At 33.2% G+C, this 25,439-nt stretch overlaps 1 protein-coding gene across 1 annotated transcript; it reads right to left on the minus strand.

Moving 5' to 3' along the window:
- Window positions 1–878: 878 nt before the first annotated feature.
- LOC145265748 (S-crystallin SL20-1-like) lies at window positions 879–25,439 on the minus strand. The gene is made up of 6 exons (XM_080121801.1): window positions 25,246–25,439; window positions 19,553–19,648; window positions 17,220–17,335; window positions 8,965–9,102; window positions 6,293–6,400; window positions 879–1,169 (listed from the first exon to the last, which is right to left on the minus strand). The coding sequence occupies exons 1-6, from the start codon at window positions 25,376–25,378 to the stop codon at window positions 1,005–1,007; spliced, it is 756 nt and encodes a 251-aa protein (XP_079977927.1). The 5' UTR covers window positions 25,379–25,439; the 3' UTR covers window positions 879–1,004.

Raw genomic sequence — 25,439 nt, forward strand, 5'->3', positions numbered from 1 at the left:
TTCTAAAAGTCTTCTTTTAGCTCTATCTATCACGTATTTAATAATTTTCGCTTGATCTAAATTAAATGAGTGATCGTGTTCTGCACAATGGCAAAAGAGTGCATTTAGGGCGTTACCATTCCTCATATCTCTTCTGTGCTCGTTAAGTCTTAATTTCAATTTTCGTTGTGTTTCACCTATGTACGCTTGTTGACAGTTGTTACATGGGATGGAATATATATATATGTTGACAGTTGTTACATGGGTGGCATATATATATATAGGTAGATAGATAGAAGATAGATAGATAGAAACAGAGAGGGAGTAGAGTGAATTTTAAAAAGTAAGTTAGCACAAAAATATAATTTTTAAAGAAAAATTAAGAAATAAATTTTTGTGATATAAATATACATTTGAAAGTTTTAAATTTAACTCCAACCAGAAGAACAATAAAAATTAAACGACAAATATCGAAGAATTGGCTGAAAAAAATTTATTCCTTCACTCTCAACTGGCCACTTCTATACAGGGAGGAATCGCTGATTTTCGCCGAAAAGTCATCCTATCTTTTCGATTGACTAACCTTCATTTAAACCTTCGCCACTTACGGTATGGCGACGGACGCAACGGTAAAGACGTCACGTTTTTTTTCACGTTCTTTTCCTCCTTCGCAGTACGGGTCTAAGCCTGCCTGCCTACTAGTACTATTTATTTATTTATTTTGCTCAACACTTATCTCGAAACACCCGGGCAAGGCTAGGCATCCAGGCTAGTAAATAGCTAAACGTGATTTCCACATTCTTCAATCTCACAGTTTACAGTTTAAAATCGAATTGAAAGAGTGACACTTTTACTTGTAAAAAAGACAATTATAAAATACATTAAACACAAGTTAAACATTCCGTTAAAAATCATTTTTATTCAGTTAAATAAAAAATGCATCTTTTTATCGTAAAATCTCATTTTAGAAATTGTTTTTATTTCAAAATTCGAATCTCCTGAATTTTTCATTTTAAAAGGGCGATCTACCAGTTGGTGTTGGAACGGCTCTTCAGGTAAGAAGAAATCTTGGGGTGTCCGGCAACGCGGGTCCTGAGGGCCATCAGTTTAGGGTAACTGCTGAACATGGACTGGTTCTCCATGTAGGGGTTCTCCAGGCAGGCGTGGCACATCATATCACACCACATCATCTGAAAGGAAAAACATATTTTGCAAGTTATGTACATGACGATAATTTAGAAGAACGATATGCATTAAAATTCTGTTGTAAACTTAGAAAAATGCCACAGAAACTTATAGAATGCTTCAGACTACTTTTCTTTTGAACTATGTTTTATAAATCTATAAGTTTTTGAGTGGCATAAGCGATTCGAAGAAGGCAGGGAATCTGTGAGACATGATGAGAGAAAGGAGTATGGAATCAGAACACCAGAGTTGATTGGCCAAATAAAGAATTTTATGGATAAGAGCCGTCGTGTGTATGTACAGACAATAATTGCACAGTTTGATGTCAGTGTGGGAACTGTACACACTGTTATTTGCGAGAAACTAGAGATGCGTTAGATTTGCACGAATGCACCAGTCAACACCTCGATTCTTGTCACAGAGTATTTGACTAAGCTTCATCCTCCCTCTAGTCCAGACCTTATTCCCCGTGACTCCTGGTTTTATCCTAAGCTCAAGGAAAACTACTTACGCCTGACAGTATCCTATATCTCTATAAGGCAACCATTCGCCCATGTATGGAGTACTGTTGTCACATCTGGGCTGGTGCATCTGCTGCTTGTCTCTCGCTCCTGGACAGGGTTCAAAAGAGAGTCGCCAACCTGATAGGTCCTAAACTGTCATCTAGGCTTCAGCCTCTGTCCCATCGACGAGATGTTGCATCCCTCTGCCTGTTCTACAAATACTTTAATGGTGAATGCTCTGACAAACTGCAAACACTTGTACCTCCCCGACGTAACTACCCCCGACAAACCCGACAAGCTACTAAGTCTCATCCCTTTACAGTAGAGATCCCTAGGTGTAAGAAAACCTTTTACTCCAATAATTTCTTCCCCAGAACTGCGGGTCTTTGGAACTCCCTTCCGGGATTCTGCTTTCCCAACTGCAATGATATGGAGAAGTTCAAGTGTAATGTTAACAAACATCTTTCTACTCATCTCCCTTCATAATGACCCCGCTAATTAAGTCCCTAATAGTAGCCCCCTGCTTCAAAGTGGCACTGTGCCTTGTTTGGGGTGAAAATTGAATTTAAAAAAAAACCTTAAAGGCTATCGTTATAAGACAAGTGAGGAGATGAAAGAGGCTGTGACGAGGGTTATTAACACGCTCACACAAGAGGATTTCCATGCGTCATTCCAAAAATTGTTGGAAGAGTTCAAGTGTATTGCAAGGCCATTAGGGTTTCATGTGTGTACAATCAATAAAAGTGCCCATATGATAAAAGTCTGGAAACTTATTGAAGGCACATAGTGCGTTAATTTAATTGCCATTAACTACATAATCACATTCCATAATTTTATTATAACAGTTGTGAGATGAGTAACGATTTTTCTTTTGGAAGTGACATTGAATAAATGTTTAATGACACGAACTGGCAACCTGGCTGTGCCAAGTTCGAATTCAGTTTGTTTCTCAATAACACTCTCAGTTATGATGTTGGCAACCTTCATGTATAAAAGAATTATACAAAAGATATAAAGACGTAACATTGTGGTATTGGGAGAGGGATGATAGTTTCGTAAACAGAGCTCGATGTGTATGGTAAGAGACATTTTAGAACACTTAGAAGGTACAAATTCAGGTGGGTGCGCCAGCACAGATGTAGAAAGAATACGCTATACATGAACGAATAGCTGTGATAATTTTATCTAGTTCGATTTGCAGCAGGCTTGACAGTATCTGCTATGTATCTTGTCCATTTTATGCTGTCTTATTTTGAAATCTTAGAAATAATAAATGTGAAGCATAATTTTATATTGATACCGCATTTAAAGAAACATTTGCAAATAAGAATTCTCATTCTTGACAAAACTTAAATAAAAATGCGTATTCATTTTTAGCCCACTGTTATCCTAATCTTCATAGTTATTGTTGTTTTACAACGTTTCGGCCAACACATCCTCTTGCCTTTTTTTCAGGTGGTTAACCGCTACTGGATAGGAGAGCTGAGTCTCTTAACTGTATCCCCAGTAATTACTGCCTTCTATAGTTGTTGGCACCCCACAATTTGGCCAACTAAACCTCTTACCTGCTTGGGGTAAAATTGAAACCGCTATTTCAGCCAATGTTCACCTAGAACTGTTGAAGACCAGAGGATTAGATGGACGAAGCCTGGTGAAATAGCAACTACTATGAACATGGATATAACAGTCGAAAAAAATGAATATACAAATTATGGGGCCTTATCCCAAAGGATTCCAAAACATAAAAATAAAATAATCCCTATATATAATAAAAACGTCGGAGTTTTTCCCATCTAGACCAAAATACCGTAGGTTTGCAAGAACAGATGCCACATAAAAATTTATTATGTCTATTCTATTAACCCCCATCTTATCTAATTTTAGAACGCCGTTATAGACACATTTATTCGTTAAATAAAAACCTTATATTTCGTTCTAGGAGAGGCATTATCATGATCAGTATCATTTACAGAAAACGTAGTTTTTTATCCCCCTCTACCTGTAGTACTCTTCCCGCCATCAGTTTGCACCCTAAAGATATATTCTAACTATGTTTTCAAGTCATCCTTCTTAACTGGATTATAAACTCCTATAAAAACCATTTACTTTCTGTTTTCTGTTAGACAAAATAATAACTGCCCCCTTACACATTTCCGGGATTTCCCATTGGTTGCTAGCTTTCAACTTGCTTATTCGATAATAGACATATTATTGAATTAACGAACACGCAAGATGTTTAAATACATTGCCTCTAATACAAACCTATTGTTTCTTTTATGTTACTTTTTCCTTTTCTCAACTATATTTCAACAATTCCTCTACTATTGTTATGTAATATTGTTGTTTTCTGTAAAAAAGTAAGTTCTATATTCGAGGTTTGGCATAACGGCGAGCGACAGACAGATTTTTTAAAAAATATACACACAAACAAAGGCAAATACAGAGAGAGAGAGAGAGAGAGAGAGAGAGTGAGAGAGAGAGAGAGACTGATACGTACACCTCTCTACTCACCTTTTCCAGAATAAACACTTTATTGAATAAACGAACATGCTAGATGTTTAAAAAACTTGTCCACTATATTTACGCGCTACAGTAGTTAACACCTATTACTTGAATTCGTTTACTGTTGCCAAATAAAATTATTGCGTTGTGCAAAATAAAAAAAAAACCTCAGCACAATATTCGAGGTCTGCCATAACAGCGAGCGAACGACCGATCATATAAGCAAACACACAAGGGGGCATATAGATACACAGACAAAGTAAAATAGGGAGAGAGACAGATAGACACACCCAGCTGTAGAGTGAGGGGCGGAGAGAGGCACACACTGACAGAGAAAGAGATAGAGAGAGAAAGATAGAGAGAGAGACAGAGATAGAAACAGAACATTTTCTTTACTTTTAATCAATATGCATAGAAGTTTGTATACACCATAGACCTTTCCTTTACTTACAAACAATACAGACAGAACTTTCTTTGTTTTATTTATAGATACACCGAACTTTTCACAATTTTAAACGAAAATTTCCTGGCAAATACCGCATTACAATTATCCGCAAATAAGTATTTTTTCGATTATTAATCAATATAATATTTTGGAGCAATACTATTTATGACTATTTTTTACGAAATGGCTGTGGGGGTGATCTACGTGCACAAGGAAAAAAAATATTTTTTTGAAAATACAGTTGCGGAATTATTATTTTTTTTTTTAAATATTTTATTGAAAATACATTTGCGGAATTATTTAAAAAAAATATTTTATTGAAAATACAGTTACGGAATTATTTAAAAAAATATTTTATGGAAAATACAGTTGCGGAATTATTTTAAAAATTTATTTTGGTTTACTTACCATATTTGTGGCATATTGCGTTTAATACAGTTGCGAAATTATAAAAAAAATATCGTTTACCTACTTTAATAGTGACCTATTTGAGTTTTAATATATCGCATTTAGATTGTCCGCACATAATGAGTTTTCGAATAAAAATATATTATTATCGTTTATCTACCTTATTTGTGACCTATTTAAGTTTAAATTAAAAAAAAAACACTGCATTATCGTTGTCCGTAAATATGTAATTTTCTGAATATTAAGCAATATAATCTTTTTATTAGGATTTTTATAAAAGATACTGTTGAGGTTGCGACATGAGTAACAATATAATTTTGGTTTATCTACGTATTTGTGAGCTATTTGTGCTTTAAAAAAGATTAATGTTTAATAGAAGTTTCCGGCAAGGTACTTACTGACGACGCTACTTTTTGGGATTTTATTTTACTTTGCTTAATAACAGGACTTTCCCTTTCCTTTTTTTTACTGTTTTTTTTTCGACGCAAACCCGTTAATTTAAAGGCAACACGGTTATCTCGCTTGATGTAAACATAAGTTTGGGGGAAGCACAGCTTACTTACAAAACACACTCTTCTAACATGTTCAGAATGACTTTCACCATAATAACATTATTATTGCAGCAGGATAAAAAAATACATAAGTACCGAACATTTACATTCTTTTTCGACCGACACTGCACACCCAAAATTTCTAAGTTCGTTCATAGCATTTGCGCATGGGGATCATGACAATGATTATCAAGGTTAAATTTAGGACAGATATTTTGACACTCCGTCTACCCACAAAATGGGGAGTCTATTCCGAAAACCATTCGTAACAGGGTTAGGTTTAAGGAGTCTATTCTAAAAGCCGTTCGTAATATGATGAAGTTGAAGATTGAGCAATACCAACAACAGCCTATTTAAACTTTTTACGAGGTAGGCATGCTTCCACCGGGCAACGCCGATAAACGGATCCGGCTAGTAATAAATAAAGATGTAACTAAATAAAATACACAAATGTATTTCCACTTAAATCAAAACACATTATTGTCATTGTCAGCCTTGTTATCATTAGCAACCATTTATGCATATTATGGTTGTATACTTACTGTTTTTTTATTAGTTTTACGTAGTCAAAAAATACAGAAATAAAGGAATAAAAGATTACATTAACGTTACCATTATTTGAATAACTAAGGATAAAAATATAGAGATATAAAAAAGCTTACCTGGTTACCCATGCAAATAAATAAGACAATAAGTAAAGAAAACAACGAAAAACTTACTTGATCACCCATGAAGAATTTGTTACCACTATCGCGCATGCTCAGTGTCCTTTCCATGAAGGGCATGATACGGTTGAAGGTGTTCATGTACCTCCATTGCAGGTAGTTCTGGAATTGTAGAAACAGTAAGTTTTTAAATTTACTTCATTCTTATTTGTGAATATCGTTCTTTTTTTATTATAAACAAATGTTTTCAATCAGTACAATATAGTATGAATAAAAGTTTTTTTTTTATAAAAGCATACACCAAGAACAATCCAGAAAGTACCAAAATAAACCTCGCAAAAAATAACATTATCGAACATATTATATTTAGTTATAAATTATAATTATTAAATTATAATTATATCCAATCAAAAATATTATAGTTAATTTTTAAATTATAATGATTAAAATATGATTATTTCCAATACAAAATATTATATTAAGTTATTAATTATAACTAGTTTTAAAATATTCGGTAATTATGAAGAAAAAAAAATAAGCCAACTTCGTTCGCTTATTTTAAAACTTTAAATATTTCAGAAAGGGACTTTTTCAAGGTGTTCATCGTGAAGCAGAACGGTTAGCAGAAACCGGAAATCTAAAGAACACGCGAAACTTGGTGATAGTAAATAACTGTGGAAACAGATTTTAAAATATTTTTTAATCAACGAAGACTCTCTCTTTCTCTCCCTTTCTCTCTCTCTGTCTATCTATCTATCTATCTATCTATCTATCTATCTATCTATCTCTCGCGCTCTCTCTCTACCTTGAGCGTTCGTTAATAAAAGGGACAAATTTGGAAAAAAAAGCCAAACAGAAATTCTGATGGCCAAACTACTTTTAAAATGAAGCCAACCTGGCAACCCTGATCTCTGCCTTGAGCGTTCGTTTAATGTGTAATCCGCTATTCCAGAATAAAATCTTCTCAACCAATCAAATTTGCCGGAAAGTGTGACACACATAGATAGATAGTTACAAGCGTATTAATATATAAATTATTTCCAACGCAAAATATTATAATTAATTATTACGTTACAATTATGAAATTATAATTATATCCAATCCAAAATGTTATAATTAGTTATTAAATTATAATGATTAAATTATGATTATTTCCAATACAAAATAATATATTTAATTATAAATTATAATTATTTCCAATACAAAATATTATAATTAGTTATTATATTATAATTATTTCCAACAAAAAACATTATGATTAATTATTACATTATAATTATTAAATTATTATTATTTCCAACCCAAAATATCATTATTAGTTATTAAATTATAATGGTTAAATTATGATTGTTTCCAATACAAAATAATATATTTATTTACTAATTATAATTATATCCCAAAACAAAATATTATTAGTTATTACATAATAATTATTTCCAACACAAATTATTATAATTAAATATTACATTATAATTATTAAATTATACTTATTCCCAATACAAGATATTATAATTAGTTATAAAATTATGATTATATCCAAAATACAAATATTATTGATATCTCAATAATTTAAGTCAAAGTAGAAAACAATTAAAATATAAAAATCAAAATTAAACAACTTCCCTGCCAAAACATGCAGACACCAAAGATTGCCTATTCAAACTATGAAATATAACATATATCTCTGAAAGTAAATTCAAGAAAACACACACACATGCTTCCATCAGCATGCGAACACACGCGCACACACACATAGAACATAATGGCAATAGAAAAACACACACATGTACACACTCCGCACATTCAATAAAAGAAAGAGGAAAAAAACGAAAAAAGAAAATAAATGTAAAATAACATTTACACACAACTTCAATTCCTACTTAATGACCCTGAACTGACCCCAGCAAACCATGAGTGATACACACTTTAGTTTGAAGAAATTAAAAAACACATACTATTTCCATTTCTTGGGAAGAACATTTGTTCTCGAAATGTCCCCTCTTTTCACAACACCTCTGAAGAAGACGTTACAAAGTGTTAAAATTCGCACGAAACGCGTAAAAACCTATTTCAATTGGTGGAAAAAAAAATAAAAGTATCACATAATAAAACAGATATATAAAAAATATAAAAACTGTTAATGGTGCAACTCATTGGAATATATATATATATAAGCCTTAGGAGTCCTAGAGTGGATGAAACGCCGAATATTCAGTGTAGCTTAATCGCCATATATATTTTATAAATTACTATATATATATATATATATATATATATATATATATATATATATATATATATATATATATATATATATATATATCAGGACGGGGACACGCTGGGCTAGCAAGCCTGAAATTCCGGCCTCTTGACCGACATTTATATGGCAAATACCTAGCAAATTTAGTGATGCGGTAAGTTTGTAATGGTGACGTCTTCTATTGTAGTAAAGTCCAAAAGGTACACGCCAAAGGTGAGGTGGGGTTAAATTACCATCGTTAAGTAGTTGAAACAACGCACAATTGTTTCTGTACTTTATATACAGCAAACAAATGCTCTTTCTCAGGGCTGAACCGAAAATCACCTGTGTGCTAAGTAGCTGTCCATAGCCGGCGCAACTCTTGTGTCTTTAATCTTATTTACGACGCTTAAGTATTCACTAAGAGACGCGTTTAACAAAACAGTCAACGTAAAATAACTTAATCAAAAGAGTTAGCTTAACTTACGTCGTAGTTGGAGTTCATCATATCACCGCTGTTACCTCCCATGGTTGGAGACATCATTCCGGAGTTACCACCCATATTAGAAGACATCATTCCAGAGTTACCTCCCATGTCAGAGGACATCATTCCGTTGTTACCAAACTGAAACGAATTGAAAAAAAAAAACAACATATTTTGGTAAATGCACTTTTCAACATCGTAATTTGAGGTAAATAAGAAGTTATTAGCATTATAGGCGTTTATATGCCTCTCTGTTTTTACAGGATTAAGGCAAAAAATGTATATTTAAAAAGTCAAGCGTGTCTTTCAAGAGTAATTATATAACTCTAAGAATTACTATTGATTATATAACGAGATTGAGATGGAAGATAATGTTGTATAAATATAAAATTTTTACTTCAAATTTAAGGTTGACGTTTAAGGAAAAGGAAGATACGGATAGCAAGAAACTGTTGAAAACCTCTTTTACTTATATTGTAAGTGGTGATCTATCTATATGATATAAAACCTATGTGGATCTTGTTGCTTGCTTGGATCTTGTGTTCGACAATCAGGTAATACCGCCTTTTAAAGAAGGGATGACAGGTGAATTTATATATACAGGGTGACCCCCCCAAAAAAAAACAAAAGCTAAATGGTGGCCATCTAGAACATACTGTAAAACGGAGAAAAAAGGCCAAAGACTCATGTGTTTTGATGTGATGTTTTGAATATAATAAACTAGTTATGACCAACATTTCATTTCAATCGAACAAAACGCTAAGAAACGGGGACTAATTAGATTTGGGCCCGTTTTTGTGGGTCAGCCTGTATATATATATATATATATATATATATATATATATATATATATATATATATATATACTCCTATAAATTCGTTTCTCTTTTGTGTGTATTGATATTCATATTAAAACCCCTCTTTTCTATTTATTTAAAACGAAAATACAATGTTCTTATATATGGAATATATGTGGAAATGCATTCACTAGCGAAAGATCTAGCTAATTTGCATATTCTTTTAAACATTCATTTTAATTAATTTGATCATCTTTAGTCAACTATTACGTGTAATTATATTCATGCAGATATTCTACATGATTTATACTTGCATAATATTTGCGTTAAAAGTGTGCTGTAAACACAAAATTGTTTTCATATATATTTATCTATACGTATATATTTTTGTGTTTCTATCCATCTATCTATATATAAAAGTGAAAGTGTATGTGCGTGTGTCTGTGTATTCGTGTATCTGTGTGTCTGTGTACATTTCCCTACGCAATAACTCTGTCAATTTTTTGTCTACAGACTCAAAATTTGATATACAGGTTACTGAGATTTGGGAAAATCGATGTGATCAGTTTTGGGCCAGAAATTTGACGACTAAGGTGTCAAAGTTCAACGATTGGACCTTTAAGAACTCTACCTAACTCCTCCGACAATTTTGGGTCTACGCACTTGAAATTTTAGATATAGTTTCCTTGGACATGGATCTAACTTAACTTGATTTGAGCCCAAAACAATAAAATTTAAGGGGTCATAATTGGGGTCAAAGTTTTAAAAAATTGACCTCTGTAGTCTCTTCCAAATTACTCAGACAACTTCTGGTCTAAATATTTGAAATTTTACATAAAGGGTATTAAGAGATAGGGCAAGCTTTTTCATCAGTTTTGGTCGAAAATTTTTAGTTACCAATGTATAAATGTATGTATGTATGTCTGTTTGCATGTCTGCCTTAAGCTTTCAAGAGAGGCGACGGATTTTACCAAGGTAATTATCGTTTTAAAGTTCGACCTTTCATACGACAAATATCGAAAAATTGGCTAAAAACATTAATACCTTCCCCATCAATTAGGCACTATTCTACTGGGGGTGGTCACTTTTTTCGCCGATATTTTTGAAAGTTATCCTCTCCTTTAGATTGTCTAGCCTTAACTTTAAAAAATGTCGCTTCGTGTTTGGCGGTGGTCGTAACAGCATAAACGTTAGGTTTTACCCCGTTCTTTTCCTCCTTTGCGGTACGGGTTGGAGCCTGCCTTCCTACTACCACTTTTTTTTTTTTTTTGCTCAACATACACATCGAAACACCCGGGCAACGCCGGGCTGAAATGCTAGTATATATATATATATATATATATATATATATATATATATATATATATATATTAGTTTTGTTCTCACTAATATATATAAGGTTTAATATAATAAAATAATCGATAGAGAATCGTCTCTATAATAATAAATACGTAATCTGCATGGACTAAAATATATTTAAACGTATCTTACGACCGGTTTTGTTATGCACACCCATACTTATATTATATATACAAATTTAATATATATATATATATATATATATATATATACATACAGAAAGCTTTTGGATGAGACAAGCCATTTGTACCGTCGGTTTCAAACCCGATAATTAGGGCCGTTTTAGATACCCATATCAAGTCTCGCCAGCCAATACTCATTACGGAGATGAGTCTTTGCTGACAAGAGCTTGATATGTATATCTAAAACGGCCCTAATTATCGGGTTTGAAACTATAAATACGCTCTTATTTTCGGATTTTCCTTATAATTGAGCACTCTGCTGGATTTCTTATTTTTTTAACTCATTATATATATATATGTATGTATATACTTAATTTACTCACATAAAATTAATATACGAAAGTATAGATTTATGCGTAAACTTTAAGTATTTACTTCAAAAGTGCTCAATACGTAGGTAGAGCTATGTAGTAATTTACAAAATATATATGGCTATTAAGCTACAATGAATATTCTGCGTTTCATCCACTCTAGGACTCTTCAGGCTTATACGCGAATTCTGTGGTTGTTTATCGTTTTTATATGCTCATCTTCTATTAAGATTTTAGTTAGCCAATCAGCTTTCTATCATTGGCTGATAGGAAGAGCGCGGTGGATACTAGAAATCGTATTGGCTAACTAAAATCTCAATAGAAGAGGAGCATATAAAAACGATAAACAACCACAGAATTCCCGCATAAGCCTCAAGAGTCCTAGAGTGGATGAAACGCGGAATATTCAGTGTAGCTTAATAGCCATATATATTTTATAAATTACTATATATATATATATATATATATATATATATATATATATATATGACCCCCTGCACTGAAGAGTTCCGAAATGATGAAACACTAGTGTCTGTAGGTATTTAATTATTATAGTAAAATAATAATTATATATATATATATATATATATATTAAATGAAATGTGAGAAGTAAAAGTAATATACAACTTTATTATATCATCAGAACAATAATGAAAAGTAAACGAGGATCATTTAGAAAAGAAATAAAATCGAAGAAAAGAATAAATACAAAATTGACTTTTTCTCTTAACTTTCCTATTTTATTTTTTATTTTTTATTTTTTTTATTTTCTTTTCTGATGTTATAATAAAGTTATACAGCATGACTAAAAAAAACGGGCCCCAAGTCTAATTAGGCCCCGTTTGTCCGAATGAAATGAAACGTTGCTCAAAACTAGTTTATTATATTCAAAACATTACATCAAAACACTAGGATCTTTGGCCTTTTTTCTACGTTTACAGCGTATGTTCTAGATAGCCTCCATTTAGCTTTTGTTTTTTGTTTTTTTGTTTTTTTGGGTCACCCTGTATATAACTTTTGTTCCCCCACTTTCTTTTAATATATTGATTTGCTCCTTTGTAATAGCGTTGAGCTGTTCTCTTTGATAACATGATTGTATATATATATATATATATATATATATATATATATATATATATATATTCGTGTGTGTGTGTGTGTGTGCGTGTGTGTCATTTTAATCTAGCAGATTTCTGTAATTTCACAGGGAAAGGCCTGTAGATTTGAAATGTTGATAGTATCGAAAATAAAAAAAGGTACCATCTCTCAATTATTAAATCAAATTTTTAACCGGAACTATAATCGTTCTAAAAAATGTTCGTTTGAAAAATGATTGGGTGTAAATAGAAAAAAATAAAAATTTTAAAGTTCTTAAAGATGTTCGATTAATATTCTTCTTGGAATATTATAGCCAATTTAAATAAATTTTTATCAGACTGTTCTTCATTTTCTAATATTTCTAAGAGACACAGATTTTCTCTTTTCGCAATTATAAGCAAGCGATAAAATTTGTCTGACTTATTTATGGAACATGCATTATGGTGGATTTAAATTTTATAATAAAATATATTAATAGTTTACGAATAGAATTCTAAAATGTTCGTTCAAAGTCATTTTATTTGTCATTTCAATAATTCTTGAAATAACAAATATATATAGATAATAATACGTAAGTTACGTAGAGGCGAGAAACACATATTTATACGCATGTGCACAAAAAGTTGTTGTCTTTCGTGTTTATTTTGTAATTCTTTGGTCTAATACAATCACAGACATTTCGAGGGTCGTTCCAAAAGTAGTCTATGTTGTTTTTAACCCCAAAATTGAAGAATTAATACGTTAAAGAGTTTCGAAAACGAGGGCCATACCATTAAAACGAGCGACCTGTTGTGCTCCATAATTTTTTTCTACATAATCACCACCATTTCCAATGCACGTTGCTAGCCTCATTTGATGCCTCAGTCGTAACAGTCACTCACATCTCTGTTGCAACTCTGAAATAGACGAACCCATCTTCTAACTGCACTGAAATCAACTGCATCGACTTAGAAAACTTTTACCAGGCGATGGCGAATTTTGATCGGTTCATTTTTTTTCTGTATGTGGGAATTCAATGACGCATGTCTTCTTATGAAGCACATCCATGACAGGAGTTGCTTTCTTATAGTCTCACACCGTCAATATCTGCAACAGAGAAATAAAACTTTCAGCTTTTGAATGCATTAGGTCAGTCATCATAACGATGCAATTTCTAATTCTTTTTGATCCATTCCAGCAAAATAAAAGATAGGAGGCATTTCTTTTGAAACGTCCCCCGTAATTTAATTTGATTTAACCATTAACTAACGTTGAGGAATTAGTCTATTTTTGTTTGTAGTTTTGTACTAATCCGAAATCATCGTTTATTTGTCAAGTAACGTATTTATCTATTTCAATATGCTGAATTATCAGGATTTCAAATGATGACCAAACTCGAAATGATTGACTCACGGTAGATATTTACTTGCTGCTCCCCACAGCAAGATGTGATTGAAGATCAGTAAGTGGGGATGCCAAGCCATCGCCACTAAAGGAGGGGGTATTCAGGCCTTGCAAAATTGCGTGACCATCCGATTTCCCCCGTAGGGGCGCCTCAGGCAATAAGCAATAACTTACCCTACCCGAAAGTGTGATGTCAATGCCTTGGAAGGTGGACCTCTTAAACAATATGCGGGCAGCGTACCTCAGTCCGACTGTCGGGCTGATTGTAAAGAACGGATTCTTGATTGGTACTTTCTAGCAAGGTTTCGGAGCAGCAAGGAGACCGACTCTTCAACATTCAAAATCATTCAAAATAAGAGGAGGGAATTACGTTCTGATACTACGAAAAAAACAAAACCAAAAACACGTACCTGTTAATATTAATACATATCAAATTCGCAAGTGGTTTCCTGCCGCATATATATCCAGATCATGAGAAGACAACAGCCCTTAGCATTTTAAATGGTAACTCATTTCGTACTAACCAGGCCTTATGTTGTTTAACTTTCGTGATCTAACGAGAATATGTATCAACATGATTATGCCGTATAATTACACTTTATCTTTTCTTTTTTTTGTTTTTTTTTTTACACAGTGGTCACCACTTATCAAGGTCCGGAAACCACTCAGGGATAAGGGTTATTGCAAGTACATAACGTTAGTGTGGAGATTTGATGAAGTGTTTACTTAAAGGGCGGTTCATTAGGAATTTGTTAACGTTGGACTTGAACACATCCAAGTTGTAGTCCGGTGGGAAGCAGGCAGACGGAACAGAGTTCAACAGGCATGCAGTTCTAAGAAAGAAGCTTTGTTCATGGAATCCACGTTTTGATTTAGGCACAGATATGGAGTGGGGGAAATTTTTCACAGTGGATTCGGCTAGACGGGTGTTTTTCGTGAAAGATTGGCTAGGGGGGACCAGAGATTGGAGTTCAGACGAGCACCTGCCATGGAAATAACGATAAAACAAGGACAGGCTCGCAACGTCTCTTCTGTGGGAGAGAGGTTGCAGGGTAGAGAAAAGCGCATCCCCCACTAAGCCACGAAGTCTATTTTGTACTCTGTCAAGGCAGGATAGGCTGTTTTTAGCAGCTCCTGCCCAGATATGGCAGCAGTATTACATCCTTGGACGTACTTGGCTTTTATATAGATAGATAATTGCATCAGTAGTGAGATATCTTCTGGAGCGGTAGAAGGAACCCACCATCTTTCCAGCGACCTTGGCAACAGACTTGATGTACGTGTTCCATTTCAGATCAGGAGTAAAGGTCAAACCAAGATGCTTGTCAAAACACGGGGCCTCTCCCAGACGAGAGCCATCCATCCCAATTGATGCCAGATGGGACTCAGAGTGTTGATGATGTAAGGATAGGAGCTTGGTTTTAGATGCATTAAAGGTAACCAGCCACGCCTTCCCCCACTGAAGCACGCGTTCGAGATCAGAGGAGAGAGAATCAGAGAGAACTTTGTCATTTACAGGCTTTGATGTGTTGCCGTAGATGGTCGTGTCATCAGCATAGATGTCAACGAATGATTCAGGTATGTGTTTAGGGAGGTCCTTGATGTAGATCAGGAAGAGAGTTGGGCCCAGGATTGACTCCTGAGGGACTCCACTATTAATACTGCACGCCCCTGATTTTTGTCCATCGACCACTACTCTTATGAGCCTATCGGAGAGAAATGATTTAATGATTGAAAAAACATTTCCAGTTATACCGTAGCTGGAAATCTTGTGAAGTAGACCCTTATGCCATACCTTGTCGAAGGCTTTTGATATGTCAAGAGCAATTGCCATAGAAAGGAGTGAAGGAGAAGACTGAAACATTTGGGTCGTCAATCCAGAATACCACTTTTTGATGGTGATTTGGATATTTCCACATTAAAACCTTCTTTGTGTCCATATATGCCCTTTTGAAAGGGTAAATAAATTAAGACTAAACTAACAGCAGTTTCTTAGCAAGACGCGCGTTCGTAGTATTATACAAAGCATGTGGCAACCGATATTCAAAAACATTTCTAAATTTTTAAAGAAAATCAACAAACGAACACATCAGCGAAAACAGTATGTTAGTTATATTTTTGTATATTCTTATTGATTAATGAGTTTTCACGCCCGCAGTAAGGAAGGCACAAGGATAATATAATGTACACTCATCATCATCATCGTGTGTATCTGAAGATTTTATTGTTGGCATTGGTTTCCCTGATATTTTTCTAGTCAGAATTATTTTTAGAAATACATTGGGGATTACGGGAGGGACCACGTGAAGGTTGCTAACATCCTAAGTAAAATTGATTTTTGTGGAAACAAATACATTTGAACTCGGAACAGACGACTCGTCAGTCCATGTTATTAACCACATGCCAATTATGGCGAAAGTAATACGAAAGGGGAAGCGGATCTGTTGAAAATTAAAACTAGATAGAGGGAGCCTGTTTTGATCCACCCAGGAATCGTCCATTGATGAAGTTACAAATAAACTTGGAAAACCCCGATCGTCAGTCCGTGTCGTTAACCACGTGACCACACTGTATTTGTTTTATTTCAAAATTAATTGTTTCAGTTCGTTACAAATTAAACAGCTTAACTTGACATTATGCATACTATATTAATTTTATATATTATTTAATTGCATTTCATTATTGAGATGGGTATCATTTACTGATGTATTTTTTGCGGACTATTATCCTCATCTTTCTTAGTTGTTGTTTCACGACGTTTTGGCCAACTATTCCTCTGGCCTTCGTCAGATGGACGTTTCGGCCAACTATTTCTCTGGCCTTCGTCAGGCGGTAACCGTGACGGAATAGCAACTCCGAATCTCTTAACTGCATTCTCAGCAATTACGGTCATCCATAGTTGTTGTTGTCTCACCACAGTTTTGACCAAGTAAGCCTCTAGTCGGCTTTGGGTAGGATTGAAACCGCTTCTAGACAATTCTCACCTGGAACCGTAGAGATTCAACGTCTCTATCCACTGCGCTTCAGGGCCCGAATATATTAGTTTTATTTCAAAATGAATCTTTAATGATCGTGCTTTGAAAGGATTATGAAGAGGATTGTGATATTTTCAAATCAAACCGACTCACCCTGAAACGTCCATTCTTCCAGTGGTAGTACCTCATGTAATCGTGCATGATTTCATAGAAGCAATCAGCGATGTAGTCACACCTCATCATGTCCATGTTGTTCTTGGGGTAGAAATCTGAAACATAAACATTGCAAATGTTACATCTATTCATATGAAAAATCTCATGAGTATTAAAGCATAGTTAACATTAATAAATGTATTATAGTTATTATTTATAGTTAACATTAATAAATGTATTATAACTATTAAAATGTTCTTAATCAACCATGAATAATGGAAACGAACAAATCTTCTTGTGTTTCAGTGAATTTCTGATCAGTTCAAGAATTGTCATAATAATTACATGAAGGATTTAGCGCTACGACACAGGTGTTGTCAAGATTTATGTCAACATAAACGGTAAAATGCCGATAACAAATCATATATATATATATATATATGATTTGTTATCGGCATTTTTTAGCGATATTAACAACTTCGAAACTCTATAATTTATATATTTTCCGCCACATTAGCGATTTTTTAAGAGTTATAAGCTCTTGTTGTTACTTATATGTATATAAATTGATCACCCTTATTTATTTATTTTTATTATCAATATTATATTACGTGCATAAAAAAGAGCCTTTATGCTCGTAAAGTAATATTGATAATAAAAATAAATAAATACGTCCCATAAAATGAGGCCGAACTATTCATATACATATGAATAACAATAGGAGATTATACCTCTTAAAAACCGCTATGGTAGCGGAAAAATTTATAATAACAGCATTTTGAAGTTGTTAATATCGCTAAAAAAATGCCAGTAAAAAATCTGAACTTTATAAGCGAGTAGCGGGGGGGGGGAATACTCGGCGTTGCCCGCGTATTTGTAGGTGTGTGTGTTTGTGTGTGTGTTTCTGGGGTGTGTAAATCAGAACACAAAGGAAACTTAACGATTTAAAAAAAAAGATGGATGGCTGGTGGGCTCGAACCAGGAACCTTGATAACTATATACTGAGACTGAACACCTGCGCTACGGCGACAACGTTGATGTAGTAGCGATTAAAGTGAGTGTCAAGTCAGGAGGTCTGATTGACAGGTGGACGCTTAATGAGGTCATCGCGGAAGCTTTATGATGACGAGGCAGTTTTTTGACGTTTGTTTAGTTTGTTTCACTGCGGAAGCGTTTTTTCATTTACCACGGACCAGTTTGGGCTTCCTCAAGAAGATGGGAGGCGAGTGAAACCAGCTTCCCATTGAAAGGGATTGTCCAAATTGAATAGCAATTGTCTGATATAAGGAAAACCTGCATTGATCAAATTTATTTCGTGAAAAAGAAAAAATTACAATCAAAATAATTTCAATATAACATCAAAATAAATCAAAAGTAAAATTTCAATTTACAAAACAAATTTAGGCACAAGACCCTATAAGAACTGGGCGGGGGAATGTTGCAGGGTCTTTGTTACTAAAGTTAATATGGCGTCTTTGGCGACTTACTCTTGACTGGCAACATTTATCATAATACCTCATTCACTCTGTGGACTCTAGACTAACTAATGAACACTGCAGCGTTTTTGAAAAAAGCATATATTTACACTTTCTGTGTGTGTGTGTGTGTGTGTGTGTGTGCATTTCTATTTATTATCATCAAAAGTGTGTGTATGTGTGTGTGAGAAAATCAATTCATTAGAAAAAAGTTCTTGAATTTGGTGAAAGAAGAGTTCGAGTTATTTTCAAAGCCTATAGTAAAAACATTTTGTTTAAAAAATTTTCTGCCTTGGATAAAATCCTTTTCTAACTTGAATCTTATCTTTTTAAGATTATATTTTAAAACTCTCCTTCTCTCTATTTCAGTTTGTATTTCTTCTCGCTCCAAAACTCATTTTTGCAACCCCCTGTTTGTATTATTACATGTCTGCATATTCTCTCTGTTTTAGTTTGTATTTCTCCTCACACCACAACTCATTTTTTGCAACCCCTCTTTGTAATACAGGTCTGAATAATGAGAAAATCTGATTTTTTTTTACAAAAACTTTAAAATAACTTTCTTAGATTCAATTTTTTAAAACTTCTTTCAGAATAGAAAATATTTAAAATTTAATAAGGAACACATTTCATAGAGGGTTCATTAACAAATATTCAGTACATAACGAGAAAAATACAGATAAATTCCAAACGGATTGTATAACTGGTTACATTCAATAGTAGTCCTCGCCAGCGAAAGTCTTTGTGATTGTTATTCTATTATTATTATTATTTAAAACATTTTGTGGCCTGCTCTTTCGCTCGAGGACTAATATTACATGAAAATATCATTATTTATCATTAGAAACAAGTACTTACTGTGTTCGCGGGCCAAATACCTAGCAATGGCCATGGTCTCAGGCATCTTGTTGCCACCGTCCATTTCCAAGACAGGCACACGCATGCAGGGCATATCTGGAAATAAATCATAAAATACATTTGTAGTTATTAATAAGAGTTTACACTTTATTAAACTCACTTGGTATCGCCTTACACTAATTTGTCTATAACTCTACAACGTTTTCCGATTTTTTAAATATTCACGTTCTTTTTTATCAATTTTTTTATATAATTTCCGAGCAGGATTTTGAGAACTAAATTTAATTAGTTAGCCGGTAAAAATACCTGCTAAGCAGTCAAAATTTAAAAAAAGACGTAAGTAAACTAAATATACGTATATATATATATATATATATATATATATATATATATATATATATATATATTGCTCACATAAATTTATATACGAAAGTATAGATTGATGCGTAAACTTTAAGTATTTACTTCAAAAGTGCTCAATACGTAGGTAGAGCTAGTTAGTAATTTATAAAACATATATGGCGATTAAGCTACACTGAATATTCCGCGTTTCATCCACTCTAGGATTCCTCAGGCTTATGCGCATAAGCCTGAGGAATCCTAGAGTGGATGAAACGCCGAATATTCAGTGTAGTTTAATCGCTATATATATTTTATAAATTACTATATATATACACACACACACACATAAGTACCATTAATAATGATACATAAGAAATCTGAATGAATTAAAATACCATATTTAACCGTGTTTTTTACGACTAAACCAAGTCGGAATGTAATTATCTTATTTTGGGTACAATATAATAATAAATAACCAATTACCTCTACATTAATAATAATAATAATAATAATAATAATAATAATAATAATAATAATAATAATAAATACGAGCTACGCATGAATTAAAATAGTATATTTAAGCATACTTAACAACCGGGCAACTCAGCTCTGCTTACTTGCTGGGGCATTTAAATCGTCCGTCCCGTGTGTGACTTCCGGTTTCCAAAAATCCGTCTGCTAACATATTTCATGGCTGCCCTGTCTTAAATCCGATATCAAAAGCCAGTGCTGCGATTTAAAGCATACACTAGGTCAACAATATTTTTGTTTTAACTTATTTAATATGTTTTCCTTACGAATAAATGTAATTTAACCTCGGTAAGTTAAAAAAAAAACTGATTTAAAGATAAATATACAATGTGTAACAATAATCATATTCATAATTATATTTACTGCTTTTAGTAGTGTGACGTAATCCCCCATTGGGGAGCTTTAGAACTACGCTGAGATAGCTAATCAATCCCGGGTGACGCCAGATAACCAGATGATTTTAAATAGAGAATATAAATATATATTTTTTATTTCACGTCAAAATAGATATTGTTTGAAACCGGAGAAATATATTTTGCAGCTAAAGTTGATGACAGGAAACTTCAAGCATAACATTGTCTGGCCTTTGTGAACTCAAAGTCGGATGTCAGAACTGACATTTGACCTTAGCGAGTCGTGAGAATTAGTATGTCTGTAGAATTCAGATCCCAGATTCGGGAATTGCGCACACGCAAAAACCTAAACTTTTCGATTTCGTAGCGAAATCTTATTTGCTGGGGAAATTTCCACCTTATCCATATACGTATATGTACGACTGTCGCGCGAAAATTAGTCAGAAGAAGAAGAACAGAAGAAGGAAGAGACTTTCCAGAGAATGCTTTTTGATTTCAGAGAGAACAGACCGTATAGAGACGTGACCCCTCTACCCTCATCCATCCGTCTGACGCTGTCTGTGAAGAGATTTAAGACTTTGAAAAACTTACTAAGAACTGAATGATATTTGTAAAAACATTTGTACATAAGTTTGTGAAAATTAACTCTGTAGACTAGAGTACACGTGTTTGTTTTTCTTCCTGCCTGCGGGTTCGATATTCGCTTTCAGCCTACAGGATTCAATGTAACAACCCTCAGAGACGACTAGACGACACGAGCCGAGATTTTTAGATAAATAAGGGTCCTAACCAGCTTCATCAGTGAGGGTTACAGTAGCGCTTCTGTGGATTCTGACGGTTTACTTTTACTTACAAAATATTATCTCTTCAGAAAGGGGGATGTAGAAACTTGATTTTAGTAGTGGTTTTAATATGGCCTCCTTAATTTTAAGTAGTGCTTACTGTAGTGCTCTAAAGGCTTCCTGTGTTGTATTTTTTCACTCATCACTTAAAATGGTTTTTCTCAAGACAAAAAACGACAATATAATCTTAAAATCACTTTTTATTTTGAACACTTTTCATCTTACCCTTTGACTAGTACTATTTAAAAAGTAGTGCGGGTCGTTAAATGCAGACGCGCTTTTTTAAAAGTCTTAAATAAATAAATAATAACAGGGGGCAGACTGAACTTGTCTCAAAGTGAAAACTTTAAAAAAAAAATATTATTATTATTATTATTATGAAGAAACAAACGTTAAATTAGGGCTGTAAATCGGTTCTGAAAATGGGGGGGGTCCATTTACTAGAACGTTGTATGTGAAACTGAACTCCATTCCAAATCTTTAAATACTGATCTTTTTTTTTTCATTTTTTTATGATCTGGTAATTTATCGTCCCATAATCCGCAGAAATAATTGTAAAAAGACGAAAAGGAAAAATTGTAATGGGGTGCCGATTGTTCAAGTGCACTTATATATTTAAAAACAATTATTTATCCAATTTGTGAGAGATTAAACTAGAACTTGATTCTTTAAAAAAAAACTGCAGTTTGCATGTCCAAAATTATTTATTTATGATTATTTTATTTGTATTTTTCATTGCAAGTAAGAATTATTTTCAAACAAAAAAAAAAAAAACAGAAATTGTTTTGTTAAAAAAACCCAACTAATTTATCAATTTACAGAATATTTTTTTTTATGACCTAACCCAGTGTAGTTTATCTCCGAATTTACTTTTGAGCTAATAAGTTTCAACGGCCTTTAAAGAAAATATAAAAATAATCCCACAGTAGAAACGTTTCGAGTCTGTCTTTGTTTTATCGTTATTTCCATGGAAGGTGCTCGTCTGAGCTCCAATCCCTCGTCCCCCTACGCCAATCTTTCACGAGAAACATCCGTCTGGCTGAAACTACTGTCAATAATTTCCCCCACACTTTATCTGTGCCTAAGTCCAGACGTAGATTCCATGAGCAAAGCTTCTTTCTTATAACTGCATGCCAGTAGAACTCTCTGTCGCTTGCCTGTTTCCCGCCTGACTACAACTTGGACGTCTTCAAGTCCAACATAAACAAACTCCTGACAAACCGCCCCCTTAAGTAAGACACTCTATCTAAACCCCCAATACTAATTATTACTACAATACTATCTCATTGATTACTGTACACGCAATAACTCTTATCCCTGAGTGACCTTCGGGCCTTGATAAGTGGTTACCCCCACGTAAAAAAATAGGGGGGGGGATAATAAAAATGTAACATTTTTGTGTGGGGGATAACTTTCCTATATAAATGTAACGTAAAATGAAACGCCACTTCTTGGCGACGTGGCAAGTCATGAAATCGTTCGCATTTTTTAAAGTTTCTTGTCAGAAGTGAGAGCAAAAAGGTGAAATAGGGTGGAGTGTGGTCATGAGTTCAAAACATTTTTAAAATATGTAGAAACACTTAAAAACGTGTGCGTGTAGATCTTACCGTTAAATATTATTTAATTAGTTTATTATGATTTCCTGATATTTTGAAAGTAGTTCACACACACGAAAAAAAAATAGTGTAGACCTGCACAATGCGCACCCCTCTTAGTATTTTTTCCTTTGTTTTGTTTTTTTACAATATTTTTTCCAACAGATTACCACCTCCCTCTTATATAAAGGATTTTTCATTTAATCTAAGGGCAATGATGTCATTATCCAATGTATTCCGTATTGTTTTCACTGGATGGCATGTTTATTTTCATGCGCGCGTGCATCCAATCTTTTCTTCTATGTTATGTTCATGTGCATATATGTATTATTATTATTATTATTATTATTATTATTATTATTATTATTATTATTATTACTATTATTACTATTATTATTATTATTATTATTATTATTATTATTATTATTATTATTGGCTCACCGGGAGCTTTCACACAGATCTCTCTTTGAAAATAACATGGGCTGTTTCCTGGAAGCTGAGTAACAACAAGTCTCCTCAGGTTTCCAGTTCTCTCCCCCTCTTTCAGTAAAATTTCCAAATAGAACTGTGTTATCGCAACAGCTCTTATCATTGACTTCTTTCTAGCTGCGGCAATTGGTGTCCACTGGAATTTAAGTGGCAATAAACCTCCCCCAGATTCCAGTTCTCTTTGCGCTTGTTCAGCGAAGGTCTGGTTAATGAAATACGTTGAAAAAACTGGAAATTAATATTTTGGACAGCGTTCATTTCCTGCATGAAAATGTTTGAAAACGTTCACATGAATTATTTTTACCGTTTGACAAATTCACCGTTTCAATAATTCACGGGAACGTCTTTCATGTTCGTTTCGGTATTTATTTGTGAACAAGAGCGGAGGACCGCTTGAAATATAAAAAAATAAAATACTAACTAAAAAAAACAACAACAGCGTTTTCATGCTTCAGAAAACCCTTATAACTTTGAAATACCTATTCTTGAAGCATACGTGGACTTTTTAATAATATATATATATATACATATATATATACATACACATACATATATAAACATATATATACATATATATATATGTATACATATATATACATATATATAAATGCATACATATATATATACATATATATAAATGCATACATATATATGTATACATATATATACATATATATACATATATATGTATACATATATACATACATATATACATACATATATATATATACATACATATATATTTATATATATATATACATATATATACATATAGATATATACATACATATATATATATACATACATATATATATATATATATATATATACGAACAAGTAGTTAATAAAACATGTTAAAAAACACTTTGAAAAAGAGTTAAAAACATTTCATTTTAAAAAGGAAAACACTAAATAAGTGGATAGTCCTTAATCCGCGGAGGGTAGGATTTAGCAAAATGCGGGATCGGATTTTGCTTGCAAAAGTATTAAATGAAACTACAAGTAAGTTATAGATCGTACTTGATAACAAAAAGTGAAGCAGAGGGAATAGGGTGAATAAAAAAAGCGATTTCACGTGAATGGACAGTCTGGTGAAGAGTAAAATATCCAATGAGGTAAAATCCAAATTATATATATAAATATACATATATATATACATATATATATATATATATATATAGATAGATAGATAGATAGATAGATAGATAGATATTTGTATGTGTCTATATAATAGATGGATTTTCATGATGCAAGTGCAGTATATGCATCGATATTGTATTATATGCATGGGTATTACACTAAACGCATGGATATTGCAAGGCAAAACCAGCCTTCCCCTATAAAATCCCACGCTCACTAATTAACCAAACACATATAATTTTACTACATATTTAAAAATGCAACGATACGTATTATTAATACCCGTACAGTTCTTGGTCACGTATTTATAAAAGATGGAAAGTTGTTTTATTTTACTCTCCGTATCAGATAGATGTACTAACGAACCCATAATTATTTTTAAAAATAACTAAATTTCTTACCATTCCTGTATTTGTCCCATTCGTTGAATTCGAACCTCTTGTCCATGTATTTGACGCCGGCGGCGGCCATCATCATACGAAGGATCTCGGCACGGCCGCGGCCATTGAAGTAGTACAGAGTGTAGTTAGGCATGGTAAGAGAGTTGTTGGTGCTTCACGGAGGGAAACGTTGAGGTTCGACTGTGGATCTGAAT

The sequence above is a fragment of the Euprymna scolopes genome, chromosome 40 (assembly GCF_053919585.1).
Source record: "Euprymna scolopes isolate OS-2025 chromosome 40, ASM5391958v1, whole genome shotgun sequence".
NCBI classification, from domain to species: Eukaryota; Metazoa; Mollusca; class Cephalopoda; order Sepiida; family Sepiolidae; genus Euprymna; species Euprymna scolopes.